Source organism: Saccharomyces mikatae (genome assembly GCF_947241705.1).
Source record: "Saccharomyces mikatae IFO 1815 strain IFO1815 genome assembly, chromosome: 12".
In the NCBI taxonomy this organism is placed as follows: domain Eukaryota; kingdom Fungi; phylum Ascomycota; class Saccharomycetes; order Saccharomycetales; family Saccharomycetaceae; genus Saccharomyces; species Saccharomyces mikatae.
This window is the reverse complement of record NC_079267.1, coordinates 416,082-434,129: the sequence shown is the minus strand read 5'-3', so window position 1 is coordinate 434,129 and position 18,048 is coordinate 416,082. Positions and strand designations below refer to the sequence as shown.

General features: G+C 36.7%; 7 protein-coding genes and 1 non-coding gene across 8 annotated transcripts; 3 read left to right on the top strand and 5 right to left on the bottom strand.

Annotated features, from left to right (window-relative positions):
- Nucleotides 1-53: 53 nt before the first annotated feature.
- CFT2 (cleavage polyadenylation factor subunit CFT2) lies at nt 54-2,636 on the bottom strand (the record flags this gene model as incomplete). The annotated part of the gene is made up of 1 exon (XM_056224226.1): nt 54-2,636. One exon carries the CDS (start codon nt 2,634-2,636, stop codon nt 54-56), a length of 2,583 nt encoding a protein of 860 aa, XP_056078166.1.
- A 725-nt stretch (nt 2,637-3,361) lies between these two features.
- AVL9 (Avl9p) lies at nt 3,362-5,710 on the top strand (the record flags this gene model as incomplete). Its single annotated transcript, XM_056224225.1, has 1 exon — nt 3,362-5,710. One exon carries the CDS (start codon nt 3,362-3,364, stop codon nt 5,708-5,710), a length of 2,349 nt encoding a protein of 782 aa, XP_056078165.1.
- A 477-nt stretch (nt 5,711-6,187) lies between these two features.
- Smki_12.trna4R lies at nt 6,188-6,260 on the bottom strand. Its single transcript has one exon. It is a non-coding gene; the product is annotated as a tRNA-Arg (tRNA).
- Nucleotides 6,261-8,897: 2,637 nt separating this feature from the next.
- On the bottom strand, nt 8,898-10,205 carry HOG1 (mitogen-activated protein kinase HOG1; the record flags this gene model as incomplete). Its single annotated transcript, XM_056224224.1, has 1 exon — nt 8,898-10,205. One exon carries the CDS (start codon nt 10,203-10,205, stop codon nt 8,898-8,900), a length of 1,308 nt encoding a protein of 435 aa, XP_056078164.1.
- A 1,498-nt stretch (nt 10,206-11,703) lies between these two features.
- CCW12 (Ccw12p) lies at nt 11,704-12,108 on the top strand (the record flags this gene model as incomplete). Its single annotated transcript, XM_056224223.1, has 1 exon — nt 11,704-12,108. One exon carries the CDS (start codon nt 11,704-11,706, stop codon nt 12,106-12,108), a length of 405 nt encoding a protein of 134 aa, XP_056078163.1.
- Nucleotides 12,109-12,524: 416 nt separating this feature from the next.
- On the bottom strand, nt 12,525-13,055 carry AHP1 (thioredoxin peroxidase AHP1; the record flags this gene model as incomplete). The annotated part of the gene is made up of 1 exon (XM_056224222.1): nt 12,525-13,055. One exon carries the CDS (start codon nt 13,053-13,055, stop codon nt 12,525-12,527), a length of 531 nt encoding a protein of 176 aa, XP_056078162.1.
- A 665-nt stretch (nt 13,056-13,720) lies between these two features.
- SMKI12G1790 (uncharacterized protein) lies at nt 13,721-15,184 on the top strand (the record flags this gene model as incomplete). The annotated part of the gene is made up of 1 exon (XM_056224221.1): nt 13,721-15,184. The coding sequence occupies one exon, from the start codon at nt 13,721-13,723 to the stop codon at nt 15,182-15,184; it is 1,464 nt and encodes a 487-aa protein (XP_056078161.1).
- A 1,630-nt stretch (nt 15,185-16,814) lies between these two features.
- On the bottom strand, nt 16,815-18,029 carry REX3 (RNA exonuclease; the record flags this gene model as incomplete). Its single annotated transcript, XM_056224220.1, has 1 exon — nt 16,815-18,029. The coding sequence occupies one exon, from the start codon at nt 18,027-18,029 to the stop codon at nt 16,815-16,817; it is 1,215 nt and encodes a 404-aa protein (XP_056078160.1).
- Between the last annotated feature and the right edge of the window lie 19 nt (nt 18,030-18,048).

The following is an 18,048-nucleotide window of genomic DNA, read 5'->3' as shown; positions in this document are numbered from 1 at the left end:
CGTCGTACACTATAGGTAGAACATAAACTTACAAAATTGTATATAAAATAAGGTTAGATTTTGGCTAGCATATCCGTAACCAATTTTTTGACTATATCAAAAAGTTCTGAAGGGGTACCATCAATAATGGTTTCTGCATCATTAATTTTACGGACTGCTACTTTTCCATTTATGACGAGCGTACCTTCGCCTTTGAACTCTGCAACGTAATTTTTTTCTGTCAGTTGTTTCTTTAATTGTACTAACCTAACGTCACCGATAGATAGTGCACCGGTTTTATGATTTCTTGATGATCCATTTAATGGCTTCAGGACTAATTTGCTCCTGGACGCTGCTTTTTTATGATTGTTGACTTGTGGAAGACTCTCTTTCACGAGTCTTCCAACAACAGTGGAAACTGTATAACTATCACTGATACGTTGCCACTTTAAGAGACTATCAAGTTCAGAATCAATGGAGATATCCAGAGTCTTTATTGTTGTGCTGAATTCTATCATCTTATTCAATGGCATGTTGACCACCTCGATATTCTTTTTAATAAGTTTTTCTGTAATTTCTTCATTCTGGATTTGCTTAGGAGCTGAAAGAACTATCTTTCTAGACTTTAGGGATGGCCATATAATGGATGCGGATCTTTGATCAACTAAACTCTGCAAGTTCAACATTACTACAGAGCATTTCAATTGGACATTTGCGGTAGAGACAATTCTTTTGGAGAGCGTCTTGTCTATCTTCAAATAGTCTAAATTATCAAAGTTTTCCGTTTCACCAGCCGCGGCAAATCCTGAATAACGAGAAGTACGGTGTTTTTTCTTTTTTCCAACTGGATCCTCTACATTATACCCATCCTCTTCTTCATTTTTGTTTTCTTCTTCGCCCAAAAGGCTTGCGCTTTTAGCACCATCTTTAAGCGGTCTTTTCCTGCTATTTTGATTAATATTGTCCGAATCATCAGGTATAAACATCGTAAAATCTACAATGGCACCATAATCATCTTTCTTGATTTTGATTGGGTGGAATGGGAACATTTTATGTTTTGAAGATGCACCTTTTTGGATTATAATGTCTATAGGAACTTCAATGTTCTTTTTCGTCGCCAGCTTCTCAGAGTTATCTTTGAGTAAGCTCAATAAATTATCGTTTTCTTCTTCTTCTTCTTCTTCATCTTCATCTTCCCCCATGATATGACCAATTGCTTGTTCTTCATCGAGATTTCCCGATAAAATATCTTGGTTGCGGATCGTTCTGTCAGTGTTGGTATCATCTACGATTGAGTTGCCATTACCCAGTTTTTTTGATTCCCTTTTCATCAGTAGTATTTTCTTATTTCTGTTTTTCTTCTTTTCTTTGAGTTCTAATTTGAACGTCTCGAGTTTTTCTTTACTCAAAGGTTCTTCCTTGATAGTTTCTACTGAAATGTAGTTATTGCAAATAAATGGTTTATCATCTTTAGGGGATATGGTCCCATGGCTTTCACTTTGTTTCAAAATTTCTAGTATCTTCCCTAAAGATGGTGTAGATTCAAAGCTCGGTTTGGTTAAAATCAGAGTCGTCCTACTAGAGTTACCGGCTTTTATTATAACCTCATTGACCAGGGCTTCTACCTCGGATACAAAACAAATTTTAGAACCAGAATATTTACTTAATTCATTCGGTGATATGATTTTGACCCGCGACCCAATTTCAAAGGGAGAGGTATTGTTTCTGTTCTCCCATGTTTTGAGTAGTGATGGAGATAACCACTCAAGCATGGATTTGGCGTATGTTAGGGTTCTTCCTCTCGCATATGACATAATGAGCACAGGAACCTGTGTATGTGCATTAATCTTCGTACTTTCAAATAGTAACTCATGAACCTGTGTGAACAAATCCAGGAATTTTCCACTCATATCTACTGGTATTATAACAGACCCATCTGAACTCAAACCTTTCTTTAACGTGTCTCTAAAGATCCTCGAACGTTTTTTAAACGGTTGAGAGGAACCAAATTTGTCTAAAGTAGTAATTATTGCAGAAGGTCTCATCAACGTGGATAAAGGCTTCCCAGAGGCATCCAATATAGAAGCAGCATTTAGTATGTTATCTCTAGTGTGGTTCCATCTCTTGGCATAAACCAGTTTTTCTGAATATGTGCTTATGCACCAAATAGAACCACCTGGACACACACCAGCGTTGTAGGCTAATAAAGTTAACCCATCGTACCTTGATCGTAAATCTACTAATTGCGAGTATTTCAAAGGAACTATATGGTCAAATGATTTCTCAATATCTTCAAGATCAAGTTTGTTTGTGTCATATGGACCTATGACACCCGCAGATGCATATGCATCTATGGTGGAAACCCTTCCCAGGTTGATAACGGGAAGAGTTGCGTAAACTTGTATTCTCGATATGAAATGCGAGATAAAGTTATAGTACAGTAACGAATAAGCACCTAAACATTCAGTGGTCGGTTGTGAAAGTATTATTACGTCAATTTCCGGTATCACTTTTTCCCAGTATTTGATAGATTGCTCATACGATACTCTAGATGGATTCCAACCGGGATCGATTAACAAAGTAACGTTATCAAATCGTACCACTGAACCAACAGTAGTTCCGGATCCATCATCACAGCAGTTGTATTTATACGTCATATATATTCGTCAATTCCAACGTATGTTCTTCATTCTCTCTTCTGTGTTAGTACTTTTACTGGCATAATATTTGTACAAATGGTGTTAAAATTTCAAATTGTTGAAGAAAAGCGGGAAACGTCGCCGAAAAGAGGAAATCATTTTTTTGTGAGATGTTTATAGCAGTATTTAAGGATATCATACCCATAGCGGTTCAAGCGCTTTTGTTGAGAGCACTCTATTTTTTTACCTGAACCATTGACTCTCGAATATGCCTTCACTTTTATCTGAGGTACTCCTTGTGGGATCAAGAAGCTCAATGAACTAAGGAAACTGGTTCATACATATTGGGGGACAAGCAGGAGGCTTGCTATTACATATTTCCCCGTACTTGGTCTTCTAGTTTGTGTGCTTGGTCGATGGTAATGTTGAATTTTTATGGCGTCATCCAACACTTGAGGAAAGTATGATTTACTTTAGGTGTTTTGAGTACCAAATAGCCGCTGATATGCCATTTTTGTTCGGGTAATCATATGTGGACGGGTAACTTGAGATGTTGAAGCAACCAAGAAAGGTATCAATAACAGATCTTGCAAAGGAATGTACTGCCCGATCAAATCTCGTCACTGCTCATTCAGGAAGCTTTTCTTTTGGAATAATTTTTGAAATTTCGAGAGTATCTAAGCAGGAACGTCACATCAAATCAACATATACATTCGTGCTTCGCTGCAACCTTCGTCGCAATAATGAATGAAAAAGAGGAAGCAGTCATCTTTGGTATCTGTCTGGTAGACTTTCATCACAAAAGAGGCCCTGAAATAGAATATTGGTATGGATTACCCAAGGACACCCGAAGTGCCGAATTGTGGCCAAATTTACCATTTCAGGCACTTCCTGATGGTTCTCACTCTTTTGAGGAAACATTCACTTACTTCACACTTTTATATGACGAAAGAAGACAAAGGAGCCCACCCAATGGAGCAGCTGATCTAAGCGATGATAACATCAAAGATAACACGACTTTGTTTGCCATATCCTGCTCAAGACAGATCAAGAGCGATGAATTGGTCACTAAGGATAAAGATGTAACTCGATCTACCGTGCAAAAGGCAGTCGTAGTCATCTCTAGAAAACCAATTTTTGGTCAAATCAAAGACAAACTGAGTATTGTTACCAATGCTTTTTTCTTGCAGCATGATTTCGGGGATAGGAAAATAATTCAATCTTTGTATGAAAACCTGAAGTCCATATATACGCCTACATCATTGGGCAGAAACGCCGAGAACCGTCTTTATATTGGGTTATGTTTGAGAAAGATTTTGCACGATTTTAAGAAAAATGCTTTAGTTTTATTGAAGGCAATTATGCTTGAAAGAAAAATAATAGTTTACGGTAACGATGTGGAAGCTTTGTGTAATCTACAGTTCGGTTTGATTAGCTTAATTCCGGACTTAATGTCAAATCTGCAAGATTCCGGCAGTCCCCAGTTGTTTCAGGATGTGTCAAAACTAAATGTGGTAGATTCGTTCAAATCAAGCAATCGAGAATCAGTGTTGAGATTTTTAGGTTTTCCCTTGCAGATTTTTGAAAAAGGTGGGCTATTCTCACCTTATACTCCATTGCAGCAGATGAATGACATAAGATCAGAACGCACGGTTTTTTTTATGATAGGCAGTTCCAACACGTTGCTTGCTGAACAAAAAGAGGAACTTTGTCACATATTTGTGAATACAGACAACTCCACCGTGGAAATCTTGGATAAGCCTTTGAATTCCGTTCTCCAATTGTCAAATCATGATAAAAAATGGATTGAATCTATATCTGAAATCGTATCAGATACGTGGAACGAAAATGATGATGAAACCCCAAATAATTCTCAATTTGAAGGCAGTGAAGATTTCATTAGATGGCAATTCGAAGACTATTTGACAGGGTTACTTTCCAGTATTAAACTAAGCGATTATTTGGATCTACATAAAGAGAACGATCAAGCTTTGAAAACTATACCCGAAGATATGTTAAATTCTAACCCTGTGCATTTATTTAATTTAAACTGGGTTCAAAGATGGAAAGAGACGCAAAATTTTCAGGTGTTTAACTTAAGAACAGATGACAGATTGTTCGATCTGTTTCCTCCAAAACATATATATAATGGCGCCGACACTTTATCTTTACTGCAGCAGCGATTTTTGGCCACATTTCATAACTTAAAAAGAAGCGCCAGCAATTCTTCAAGCAATAAAAATGGTCACCAAAGCGAAGATGATACTAAAGACCAGGAAAGTATTAAATCGAAAAAGTCTATTTCGCAAGGTCCTTTAAATCCTGAAAAAACTGCAGAGAAGCCGACGGCTAATATATGGAATTCATGGAAGGAATACTTTAATAAATCAAAGAATACCGCTAATGAAGATGTTACCGAATCCACAGAGGATCTCAAAAACAGAAGTAAAACAGCAAATGCTATACAGAAAGCTATGATAGGCTTGGGTTTACATTATAGACCTGATGAGAACTCTGAACAACAACAGGAAGTGACGGAAAATGGAGAAGAAGATGATGATAACGATGATGATTACGATGAAGATGAAGATGATGATGACAGTGAAGATGAAGATGAAGATGATGATGACAGTGAAGATGAAGATGAAGATAAAAATAAAGATGACGATGACGATGAAAATGACGATGAAAATGAAGATGAAGATGAAGATGAAGATGAAGATGAAGATGAAGATGAAGATGAAGATGAAGATGAAGAGAAAAACAGTAATGCAGGTGAAAGTGACGGTGAGGGTAGGGCTGATGAGAACATTCAAAACTCAAGAAAAGCTAATATATATGTCACGGATTTAAACACTAATGGTGGTGATAATAGTGAACATAGCGCTGAAGATGAGAATTCTGCAGATGAAGGTGGTCATGAGCACCCTAAAAGCAATGAAACTCACGCCAACGAAACCAATATATATAGAAAAAATAACAATGTTGGAGAACTCGCTAAGAAGAGTAACATGAATAAAAATACCGATGGAAAGGTTGATGTGAATGGAGCTATACTAGCAAATAGTGCACAAGATGAAGAAAAACTATGATGCCATACTACAAAAAGAAGAAAATGCCATAAATATTCTTTTTGAACCGACTAAGTCAAATAAAAAACACCATGAGGCCCACTCCTTTCAGTTAATCAGGATGATTCAAAGTCTAACCGATAAAAAGCTCAAACTAGTCCTTCAAGTTCAATGAGTCTTAGACTTTGTATAGCAGAAGTCGCAAGGAGCTGTTCAAGAACAGAATAGGAACTATTCTTTGAACGATACTATTTTTTCATGGGTATTTATGAGAATATGTTCAAAGTTTAATTACATAGCAAACTTCTAAGAATATTTTCTTGCTTCCGATGCGTTAATAGTGTAATATATTGCAATGTTTAGTAAATAGTTATACCATTTTTGGTGAACCCCTTTCCAACAATTGAATAACTAACTAAAAACAGTCAAGTATATTAGATTTTATTCTCAACCAGTTATGAGGAATAATTGTTTCTTATAAAGAAGAAAAAATAAAATCTTCCCCGCCAGGACTTGAACCTGGAATCTTCTGGTTCGTAGCCAGACGCCGTGACCATTGGGCCACGAGGAACAAGATTTGTTATCTTTATTAAGATAAAGATAAGTAAATGAGTGTCATAATAATTATAATACTGTTGAGATTATATTTCTGTCATCAGGACGTTTTTGTTGGAATGAGTGAATACAACTATACGTTCTTCGTATAAATTGGTGTAGCCAAGTTCTAATAATAGAATTTACCGTAGTAATGAGATAAAGATTTATTAATTAACCAGAACTTAGTATATAAGAAGATGAGTTATCATCAAAAGCTTATCATCAATGTTTCTGAGATATGAGTGAGTTTGGGGATAATTGTTGGGATTCCATTGTTGATAAAGGCAATATTATTTGGTATATAGAAAATACTAGAAGTTCTCCTCGAGGATATAGAAATCCAATGAATAAAATCCGTAATTCTACATAGTCCTGTCATAACACTTTTATTGTCATTTTCTATGTTGTCAGTCCTCATCCTATTACATTATCAATTCTTGCATTTCAGCTTCCACTTATTTCTATGACAGCTTCCCATAACTGATGTCATCTTCGAACACCGTATATAATAATGTACCAGTAGTATGACTACTAGTTGATAGACGATAGTTGATTTTCATTCCAACGAAAGGAACTATTAATTTATTATTTAATGTAAAAAATAAATAAACATTCAATGGCAACATATAAAGCAAGAGAATAACTAAATATATTAGTTCTTCATCTCGTGTTATTCTCCTTGTTTATTTCATTTTGAGCCTCTTTCATATGTGTTTTAGACTCATTTTGTCGGGATTAGCTTGCCATTATTAATTGTTCTAACAGTAGTGAATTTACCAAGTAATTACATAGTATATGGCATAGATGTTTCGGGGTGGTGGATGTATGGCAATTGTGGAATTAGTGTACAATTTGAGTTAAAGATCCATTAATTGAATATGGACTTGGATATCATATGTATATATATATGTATGTTGGAATAAGATCCAACCATTGTCTATCGACTAGCAATCATACTACTAGTATACTAACAACTCTTTCGCTCCAGCTTTCATTGAACTTGAAACCAACTTGAATTTTGTTATAGTGGTTTCATAATTGGTGATATCTTTGAACGTCTTATACAACATTATTTTAGGAACATGAGTAATAATACTATTGATATATTATAGTGATGATTAGTGGCAAGTTGATCTTACTCCAACACTTATAAGTAACACCGGTCACGGTCTTATTTGTCTATAGTTGAACTTAATGGACAGTGACTTTTTACACCAATACAAGTGCAGCTCTATTTTTCATATTCAATAACGAATCTGAGATTTCCAATCGAGATAGAGAGGATGTACCTCACGTAAGATCTATAGATGTTCCAATGCCTTACCTATAAACGATAGATGGCCCAGACGTTGGTTTTTTTTTCCGAATGTGGATTGAATTCATCATAGAATTTTTTGTGCTCCATCAAGAAAGTAATAAAAATTATAATATATCTCCTACTACCGAACCAACAACCAACTAATGCCTTTTGCAACTTGTATATTGTTGTAATATAAATCAACTATCATCTACTAACTAGTATTTATGTTACTAGTATATTATCATATACGGTGTTAGAAGATGACGCAAATGATGAGAAATAGTCATCTAAATTAGTGGAAGCTGAAACGCAAGGATTGATAATGTAATAGGATAAATGAATAACAACATATAAAATGATGATAATAATGTTTATAGAATTGTGTAGAATTGCAGATTCCCTTTTATGGATTCCTAAATCCCTGAGGAGAACTTCTAGTATATCTATATACCTAATATTATTGCCTTATAAAAATGGAATCTCAACAATTACATCAAACTCCACTATTATCTCATATATCATGGTACTAGGATTTATGTCCGAGTAATTTTTTAAGCGGTAGTAAAAGATGACATAAACCATATGAACAGAATGGTAAACTCAAAGTGACTCCGATTTCTTGAAAATGGAAGCATAGGTATTGATAGTATAATAGGATTTATGATTGGCAATGTACAAAACAAGGACAGGAATGTTTTCTATGATATCTTTCAAGGTTTCCCAAGTCCTTGGGGGAGTTTCTAGTACAATCTTCCAAGGAGCATTGTCTCTAATAAAGACGGAAGTGTCAAAAAACTATCACAGTGTCTAAGTGGCATAAATTAGTTTGGGTAAGGCACCTTTTAACAGCTGTCCCCTTTTTTTATTAACCTACTCTTCTTTATTTTCTTTTTTTTATATTTTTGATCTCTGTTTTAAAATTGAACCCTGATTTAAGAGCTAAAAAACGGACTTAGAATATATACAATACAAAAATAACAAATTTTATTAAAAGCCATGTTAACTAATGAGCAATGATTATCTTATATTGTTCATTAATATTGGCAATTGCTTCTTAAAAAAATGACTTTTTAACAATTTTAGTTTCCTATCTTTCAGTTTCGCAACAAATTTCAAAGAGGCTACAACAAAAAAGGACAGAAATACCTCTAATCCATGAATATGCTTCCATTCAACTTTATGATTGATTTTTCCTTTTTTTTTTATTTCCTCTATACAACTATATACGTGAATACTTTTAAGAGTACCATGAAAAAGAAAAACATGAAAAAGAAGCATGAATGAGTGATTAAGGACATTACAAAAATACGTTTATTGTTGGAACTCATTAGCGTACTGAATGGCTTGGTTGCCGTAATCGGTAATGGTGTCATTTGCGGCGACATGATCGGCAACTTTATTTCCACCAACAATATCTGAGCGATTATTTGCAGTGGTGCCAGCGCCATTATGCGAATGTGCAGACATGTTTAACTGAACTTGTGCTTGAGCCTGCGCTTGAGCCTGGGCCGCAGCTGCGGTTGCTGCGGCTACTTGATCATCGAATGTGGCGGATATATCAATCTGTCCATCACTGCCACCAATCTTGTGAAAGTCTAGGATTTCTGAATACATCATAACACGCCAGGTGTCGACAGGCAAATCAGCGTCATTGAAATGCCAATCAAACTTGGCGTCTGCTACTGGTTCATCTGTAGGGTCGTGGTAAGGAGCTAAGTAAGGATGTGCCAAAGCATCGGCCGCAGTGATTCTCTTCTTAGGATCGAAAACTAACATTTTTTCTAAAAGATCTACAGCATCGGGTTCGACTGTTTTGAATCTTTCAGAAAACGAAATTGGATCTCTATGTGGTAACGAAGTAACAAATTTTAAAGTGTTTTCGGAACAAATAGTGTTTATCACGTCCTTTGGTGGCGATCCCAACAAATCTGTGATGATAGAAAATTGGTGAACATGATCTTTCCCGGGGAATAGAGGCTTACCTTCAATCATTTCGGCAAAGATACAACCAGCGGACCAAATATCGACCTCAACATCATATTTTTGCCACGTTAACATGATTTCAGGGGCCCTGTAGTACCTAGTGGAAACATAACCTGTCATTTGAGGATCTTGGATTCTTGCTAGACCAAAATCACAAATCTTCAAATCACAGTTTTCATTGATTAGAATGTTGCTTGGTTTCAAATCTCTATGAATGACACCCGCAGAGTGAACGTATTTGAGGCCCCTTAAAATCTGGTATAGGAAATACTGAACGAATTGCTTTTCCAAGGGTCTCGTTTGCAAGAGTCTATGTAAATCTGTGCCTTGTAATTCCGTGACAAAATATATATCTTCCAATGGAGAAAGAAATATATCCTGTAGACAAATCAAGTTCTCGTGTCTTAGGTGTTTTAGTAGTTTTAGTTCACGGTATGTTCTTTTAGCTAGCACAGCAGTGGAAAAAGGTTTCATGATTTTCTTAATAGCAACTGGTTGAGACGTTAAGGTGTCCGTGGCTGAGCAAACCAACCCAAATGCCCCCATCCCAACAGGGTTCAAATCATTGTATCTATTTGTGATTTCGAAAACCGTACCGAATATTTGCGTCCTAATGAATTCCTCGTTCGTAGCCATAATTATATATAATAATCGTAGCTTTCCCTGTTTTTCTTTTCGTTCCTTTTTCGAGCCTAGTATTTAACAATATAGAAGAAAGAGAGAATAAATAAAGTTTCTTGATAAAGACTAGTTACTTTGCTATTGTAATCGCAAAATTTTCTTCTACTATACGAACAAGAGAGTAACCACTATTGCTAGTATAAGATAGTATAACTATGTCGACGGTAGATAATATTTGCTTTTCGCTGGCTTTTTCTTTTTTTTTTCTTTTCTTCCCTTCGAAGATCCTCCCGTATAATAACGCCGCCAAAACGGGTAGGGTAACAAGAAAAGATGACACTCCAATCCTACCTACCACGCTTTTGTATATCAAAATGGTTACTTGAATTAATTAATTACACCGACCAACAAAGACTTCACCGAACGTTTTATCCTTATGTAGTGAAATTTTTTTCCGGTCCATAAATACTAAGTCTCACTCAACGCGGTGTTACTTAGCTTCGAAAAAGTAGAACAAAGGAAACAACAAGCTTAATGCGTTGTGCTGTAGTGAAGGAAGACTAAAAAGGATAATCACAGTTGTAAAGAGGTATAATGCGGACCCTTTTGCCACAAAACACACATCTTTCGTTTCCAAAATAAGAAAGAAGAAAGCAAAAAGATTAGCAGCCACGTTGCTGCGATCTAATTATAGACGGTGGCGTCATCATTCTCACCCAAGATTGTGTCTAGAACCTGCCACGGGTCCTGCGTTATCGCCGGATGTAAAACTAGACATGCAAAAAAAGGACCTTCCAGGTAGCGTGCTCCACACCACCCATGACCACCACAGTTAGTCCAAAAGAGGCAGCACCACTTCCCGATGGGGGAATTAGATTGCTGCCACCCTCACCTCACTAATGCTGCGGTGTGCGGATATGCCCTGCTATATATAGCTCCGCGTTTTTGAACCAGCACAGCGCGAGCACCAAAAAGGAAAATCGCATAGGCCCAGAACTGATTTCAGCACGGGCTATTGGCGTTGGGTTTCCGTTCTGGGAAACCTTCGCCGCGTCCCCCTCACAAACCTCCGCACAAGTTCGAGCAAGCGGGAAAAAACGAAAAACGCCATTAATACTAAATAAAGCAAATCCTCGAAGCGTGGGTGGCAAGCCCCTGGATTTTTCCGCACAAGTACTCTTCTCAGGAGTAAAAAAACCCGTTTGTTTTGGAATTCCCCATTTCGCGGCCATCTACGCCGGTATCTTCGCAATATCTATCAGCGATAACTCAGCAATTTTAATATTCGTGTTGCAGTGCTGCGATAGCGGGAGTCTTGTTTGTAACATAACGGCAGAAAGGAATGAGAGAAAATTTTCCATTCTTTGGCCTCCGTTCAAGTATATAAAGCCGGCATGCTTGGTAATCTTTCTCTCTCTTCTGTATTGTTTCTATAATACTTTTATCTTCTAATTATTTTCTGAAAAAACCAAGAAATTAATCTTCTGTCATTCGCTTAAACACTATATCAATAATGCAATTCTCTACTGTCGCTTCTATCGCCGCTGTCGCCGCTGTCGCCTCTGCCGCTGCTAACGTTACCACTGCTACCGTCAGCGAAGAACACACCACCTTGGTCACCATCACTTCTTGTGAAGACCACGTCTGTTCTGAAACTGTCTCTCCAGCTTTGGTTTCTACTGCTACCGTCACCGTCGATGACGTTATCACTCAATACACCACCTGGTGTCCATTGACCACTGAAGCCCCAAAGAACGGTACTACTTCTACTGCTGCTCCAGTTAAGCCAACTGAAGCTCCAAAGAACACCACCTCTGCTGCTCCAACCCACTCTGTCACCTCTTACACTGGTGCTGCCGCTAAGGCTTTGCCAGCTGCTGGTGCTTTGTTGGCTGGTGCCGCTGCTTTGTTGTTGTAAGCTTAGTTTATTATTATTTACACATTTTAAATTTATAAACTTTTTTAACATTTAACAAATACATAACAATTGGGATTTAGTAGAAATTCATTTCTAATTTCTTCTTTTTTTTTTAAACATTTATTATTCTTCTTCTTCGTTACACTTCTGCCAAAGAGTAATGTGGTACCTCATATATTTTGTCTTGTTTCAGGTCCTTGATGTTTGCGGGATTTGCTTTACACTACACTGCAGCGGTCCGCCCGTCAGAAATCTCAGGGACAGGAGCACGCACTTTATCAGAACATAACATGAAACGCAAAGAAAGCAAGACGAATACAACAGGAATGTTCCCCTCGTAAACATACATTTTAATATAAATCGTTTTTATTTTATTTTTTTATATAAACATGGTTCTATTGTCCATTATATAGCATTTACAGATGAGCCAAAACACTTTCGACAGAGGAAACAGTAACATCGGTACCTGGGTTGGTTTCCTTAGCAGCGTAAGTAACGACACCGTTTTCAACAACCATGGCCCATCTACCACTCCAGAAAACACCGTCACCGACGGCCAATTCGAAACCAATGGACTTGGTGAAAGCACAACCTGGGTCAGAGGCAAACTTGATATGTGTAGTATCCTTAACACCTAAGCTCTTAGCCCAAGCTTGGTTGGCAAATGGGTTGTCAACAGTAACGACGATAACTTGGTCAACTTCTTTTTCCTTAACCAATTCATCCAAGTAGTTGATGTAACCTGGGATATGGCTGACGGTACAAGTTGGGGAGAAAGCAGCTGGAGCACCGGTGATGATGACCTTCTTGTTTTCGGAAATCAATTTGGACCATTCAACTGTTTGTGGCATCTTACAGGCTTCGCTGTCGGCATCAGTTTGGCTGATAGCAATGTATTGAAATTTGTAGTCGCCAGCTGGGAATTGTTTGTTAACTAAGTTGGACATTTTTTATTATTATGATTGGTGCTAGTGTAGTTTGCGATGATGTCTAGTGTTTAGAAAGGACCATTGGAGAAACATTTGAAAAGAATACTTGATACCGAAGATAGGAAACTATACTCCTTTATATAATGTTTCGTTTATTCTTTTCCTTTACGTCCGTCCTTAATCCCCCACCCCTTTATTTTTCAGTTAAACCTCTCAACAATACGTAAAGAACGTCCGGAAGGGGTGTGGAAAAAGAAAAAAGAATGGTACAGAAGAAAATTAAATGATGATATTCAACTTCATCACCAAATACTAACCTTTTTGGCCAGAGCTACCCGTATAATTACAAATCAGAAAAAATCCGCGCCCACTACCACCTTTTAACGAAAGGAAATATTCCATATGTCGGATTAATTTTCTTTGGTCCCATGAGCATGTGCCGAAATCTTTTTCAGTGACGTCAAGCCCGGTTTTTCCGAGTGCCCCACAGGGGACGGTAATGATTAGGGTTCTTTTCTTGATTACTAATAGACATTTCAAGGGTAACGTATCGAGGTTTATAAATGATAATACGTTCTGGACTCGGCATTCGGTCGGATATGACCACTCAAAAAGCCTAAACAAATTCAAGAGGTACTTTAACACACGCATACACTTACACGTAAGTGTACACTTATCAAACGATGGGTCAAAAAAGCGAGACTGTAGTTTTTGCAAACCAGCTAGAAACTACGCCTGATCTTTTGCCTAATAATGATGTTTACAAGATTAGGATTGGCCAAAGGCTGTTTGAGGTTTCAGGTGCTGCGCTAAATTCGGATGCACCCAATTTTTTCACCCAGTTCTTCAATGTGCATGATAAGGATACCGTTCTGTTTGTTGATAGATCTGAAGACGTATTTATCATGATCTACAGGCATTTACAAGGTTACTTTCCTGAAATTAAGAACGAGATACTCTTTTCTGCTCTTTTCACGGACGCGTTATATTTCCAATTACCAAGACTAGTCAAACTCATCAAGGAATACGAATACTACTTCACCAACGTTGGAGGGGTCCCTTTCAAAGTGCCGAAGTCATTGTTTCGTCAGGAAGGCAATCGGCAGAATTATTTCGAGATGATTTCTCGTACATACTATAAAGAGATTGAGCGATGGGAGTCGGATAAGAGGTTGGACTTCCCGCCTTTACAACCGCCTTCGTATATTGCCAGATCCCCAGAATTTTTCCAAGATATATTATCTTTATTAGGTGGTGCCGAATTGGAATTATCTGAAAATAGAACTGCATCATTAATCAAAGAATGTCGATTTTACCAGTTTAACAGACTAGAGCAAGAATTGGTCAAGTCAAAAACCACCTATAATCCCTTAAGCAATTGTCAAGAAATCTGTATAGCTCTTAACAATGTTTCTAAAAATGGTGTAACTATAGAAGCGTTATCGTCACCTTATACTGAAAACCAATCTGTAGCTGTAGCTAGTTACCTCAATGAAAATTCAGGGAAAAAAACCCAAACTGCAAGTACCAAAGCCGAAGCTGAGTCGCACAACAATGAGGATTTCGGACCACCAACTAAAAAGGTAAGACAGTCAATTGACAAGCATGAAAGACACTGGAATATGGTAAAATACCAAAGACCCTATATCGATACATTTTCCCGTGAGCTTATTTTCCAATTACATTCTAACCAGTGCAAGATAATATTCAATAAAAAGGATAAAACAGTTCATGTAGACCTATCCAAAGAGGCTGCAGAAACGTTTGAAAGAAAATTCTCTGAAATTCTATTGGAAGCGTCGGGTATTAAAATTGATCTGTCCGAATATAAAGTCAAACTTCGTGACAGTCAAATGCAAATGGAATTTCATTTAATCATCCCAGCATGCGTCTCCATTTGTGACTTGGTGGTTAACGGCGCGAAATGCTGCAATATTTTCTCATTAGTCAACGACTCCAAATGTAAGGAGAGGGTCTTAGATTGCACTAATTTGAAAGTTTTAAATTGTGTCCATGGCTTGAAACTACATTTATCGAAATCTATGTGGAAGTTGGGAATAAATAAGGGAAAAATTATCCTAATTGCTGTCAAAGCCGAGGCGTTTTCAGGGACGAAAGAATACTGCAAGATGATTAATTTTCTGTAAAGTCATCTAAAGAGAATCCTTCTTCCTGTTTTGCATACATAAGTCTACGGGACATTATAATACGTCAGTACTATAGTAGCATAAATGATAACAATATTCGCATTCATAAATTTCATAGATAGTAACACCCGTTTCTGCATACTATAATGAACTAATCATTATTTGTCGGCGCTCGGCGAAAGGAATCCGCTCAGGTTCGAACGCCAGACAACTCTTTATTTGATAAACTGTGATCTCTATCATGCAGAAAATTATAGATAAGCGATGATCTAATGTCTTCTTCTAATTGGAGAAGCTGTATTACAGCAATAAGTAATAAAAAAAAAACGAATTAAATCTCTTTGTAAAACGGTTCATCCTTATGCAGGGGAACTGCTGATCATCTCTGTATTGTTTCAAATTGACCAAATGTCCACGAAGGGTTACTTCGCGAACACGTAATTATAAAAAAAAACCAATATTATACACTATACAAATGACACCTAAGGATGATATCTGAGGGTGAAGCTCTTTATTGGAATAAGCGATTACTACCATACATTTATTCGTATAATCGGAGTAGTTGATGACCAACATTCTTTAACATGATGCTAATGTTGGAATAAGTGATTACCACTATACATTTATTCATATAAATTGTTGTAGTTGATGACGAACATTCTTTAACATGATACTAATGATGTTGAGTAAATTAATACTAACATTCTTATGGTGATACCAATTTAAATGGAGTAGGGAAATTCTAATTATAGAATTTCCTGCACTAATAAGATAAAGATCTATTAATTGTCCAGAACTTAGTATATAAGAAGATGAGTTAACACTAAATTCTTATCATCAACACTCTGATTTATGTCTGAACCTTTTGGTTTAATACACCCAATCAGCGTGTGTTTTATATACCTCTCTTATATAGATTAAGAAGGAACGACTATTCTTAATTATTACAACTTACTAAACTACTAATTATCAACAGCTAATAACGTTGGGTAAATGAATACAAACATATTTATGATGATACCAATTTGATTGGAGTAGGCAATTCTAATAATAGAATTTCCTGCATTAGTAAGATAAAAATCTATTCATTTTCAGAACTTAGTATTTAAGAAGATGAGTTATCACCAAAATCTTATCATCAATGTTTCGAATAATGTCTGAACCATTGGGTTTATACATACAATCGCGTGTGTTTTATATAAGTTGAAAATGAACGACTTATTCTTTATTATTACAACTTGCTAAACCACTAATTATCAACATCTTTACTTTCGCGGAGAGTTTCTGGTCTATTCTATATACATAATAGTATTAATCAAAAAATGGAATTCCAACAACTATCACAAATTTTTTGCAGTTCTCAATATCCATACTAACTATTAAATAGTTAGACATTCAGTTGGCACATTTAACAAAACCTCTCAAGTGTAAATGACATATGCGGTAAACTCAAATACTAGAAATTTAAACGTTTTACTACCATTCTTTATGTAATGTACAAAAGAGAAAAGTAACTCGTAAATCATTACCTATGTTATTTAATATCATTAACATCATTAATATTTAAAAAACTCATCATATGAATCGTAAAAAACACTATATGTCCGCTTAATTATTGAATGTGATTACATTATTCTTTCCAAGTGGTTTGTCTTGGAGAAATACCTATCTTAACTTTGACAACATCCATTGTAGCTATTGCATCTTGAGAACTATCATGCTCGCCATTTTGGATTTTTCTACTTAAAACTTCAAACGCTAAATTCTTCAAAGACACCTTGAACTTTGATTTTGAGTAAAGAATTGCCGTATCTATTACTTTATCATGAAATATTCTCATAACATTTAAATCATTCTCAAGCCCGTGGCCTACAAGGATACTATTCTTATTTATTAAATTTTCCGATAAGAATATAGCAAGTGCCTCCTGGTACGTTGGGCATTTGGTTCGATCAATCTCATGGACGCCGCTATAGTCGGAATTTAAATCTACAATGTCCCCTATTGGTTGAATGACATGGTCAAATAGTGTCCTTCCGGTGAAAAAGTCTACAATTGTCAAACGTATCATCTCATAGCCCAAGGATGTGAAAGCCATTTCACAGTCAAGAGAAAGAACATTCTCTACGCCATCAATGTGTTCCGTACTGGAGAACTTGGAAATTCTACACAGCTCATTATACGATTCTCCTCGAAACACATGATGAAGAAACGTTTTGCACCCCAGTCTTAGAAAAGAAACGGAGTTGGTTGTTTCGCCGCAGCATGGATATTGATGGCTCCTGGTGTCTCTGTTATATATTCTCTTTGACGGATGATATCTGCATAGGGTTTTTTCCATGATATCTATTTTCTTGAAATTTGTATTGCATCGCAAACAAGGTGCATACAGTTGGGCATTATTATCATCATTAACTTCATTTTGCATCTCCTCAACAATATACCCATTTTTTTCCAAAGCCTTCACATCCAAAATAAGAGACTTCAGAGCTTCCATCGCTTTTGACTTTGTAGTGATATGCCCTGTATTGCTATTTGAGTATAGGCAGGGCTTGGATCCTTTGAGGGGACGCCCATTGATTTTGACCTTCGAGAGATCTCCCTTGTATTTAAGTATATCTCGCAACAAAATGCTCATGTTAAACTTGTAACTCTGACCAGACAAGCTGTTTTTGGCTACGTGCACTTCCAGGCGAGTTGCAAGTCTTTCAAGGTCGATGTTGGTTCTTTTCGTATGTGCGTACGCCTTTTGTAATTGCTTGAATAATTTCTGCAAAATCTTATGCCTTTCTTGAAATCCCAGTGGCTGGTTTACCAGATCAACTGGCCTCAACAAACTCCCCATACCTAGATTTTTGCTTGCT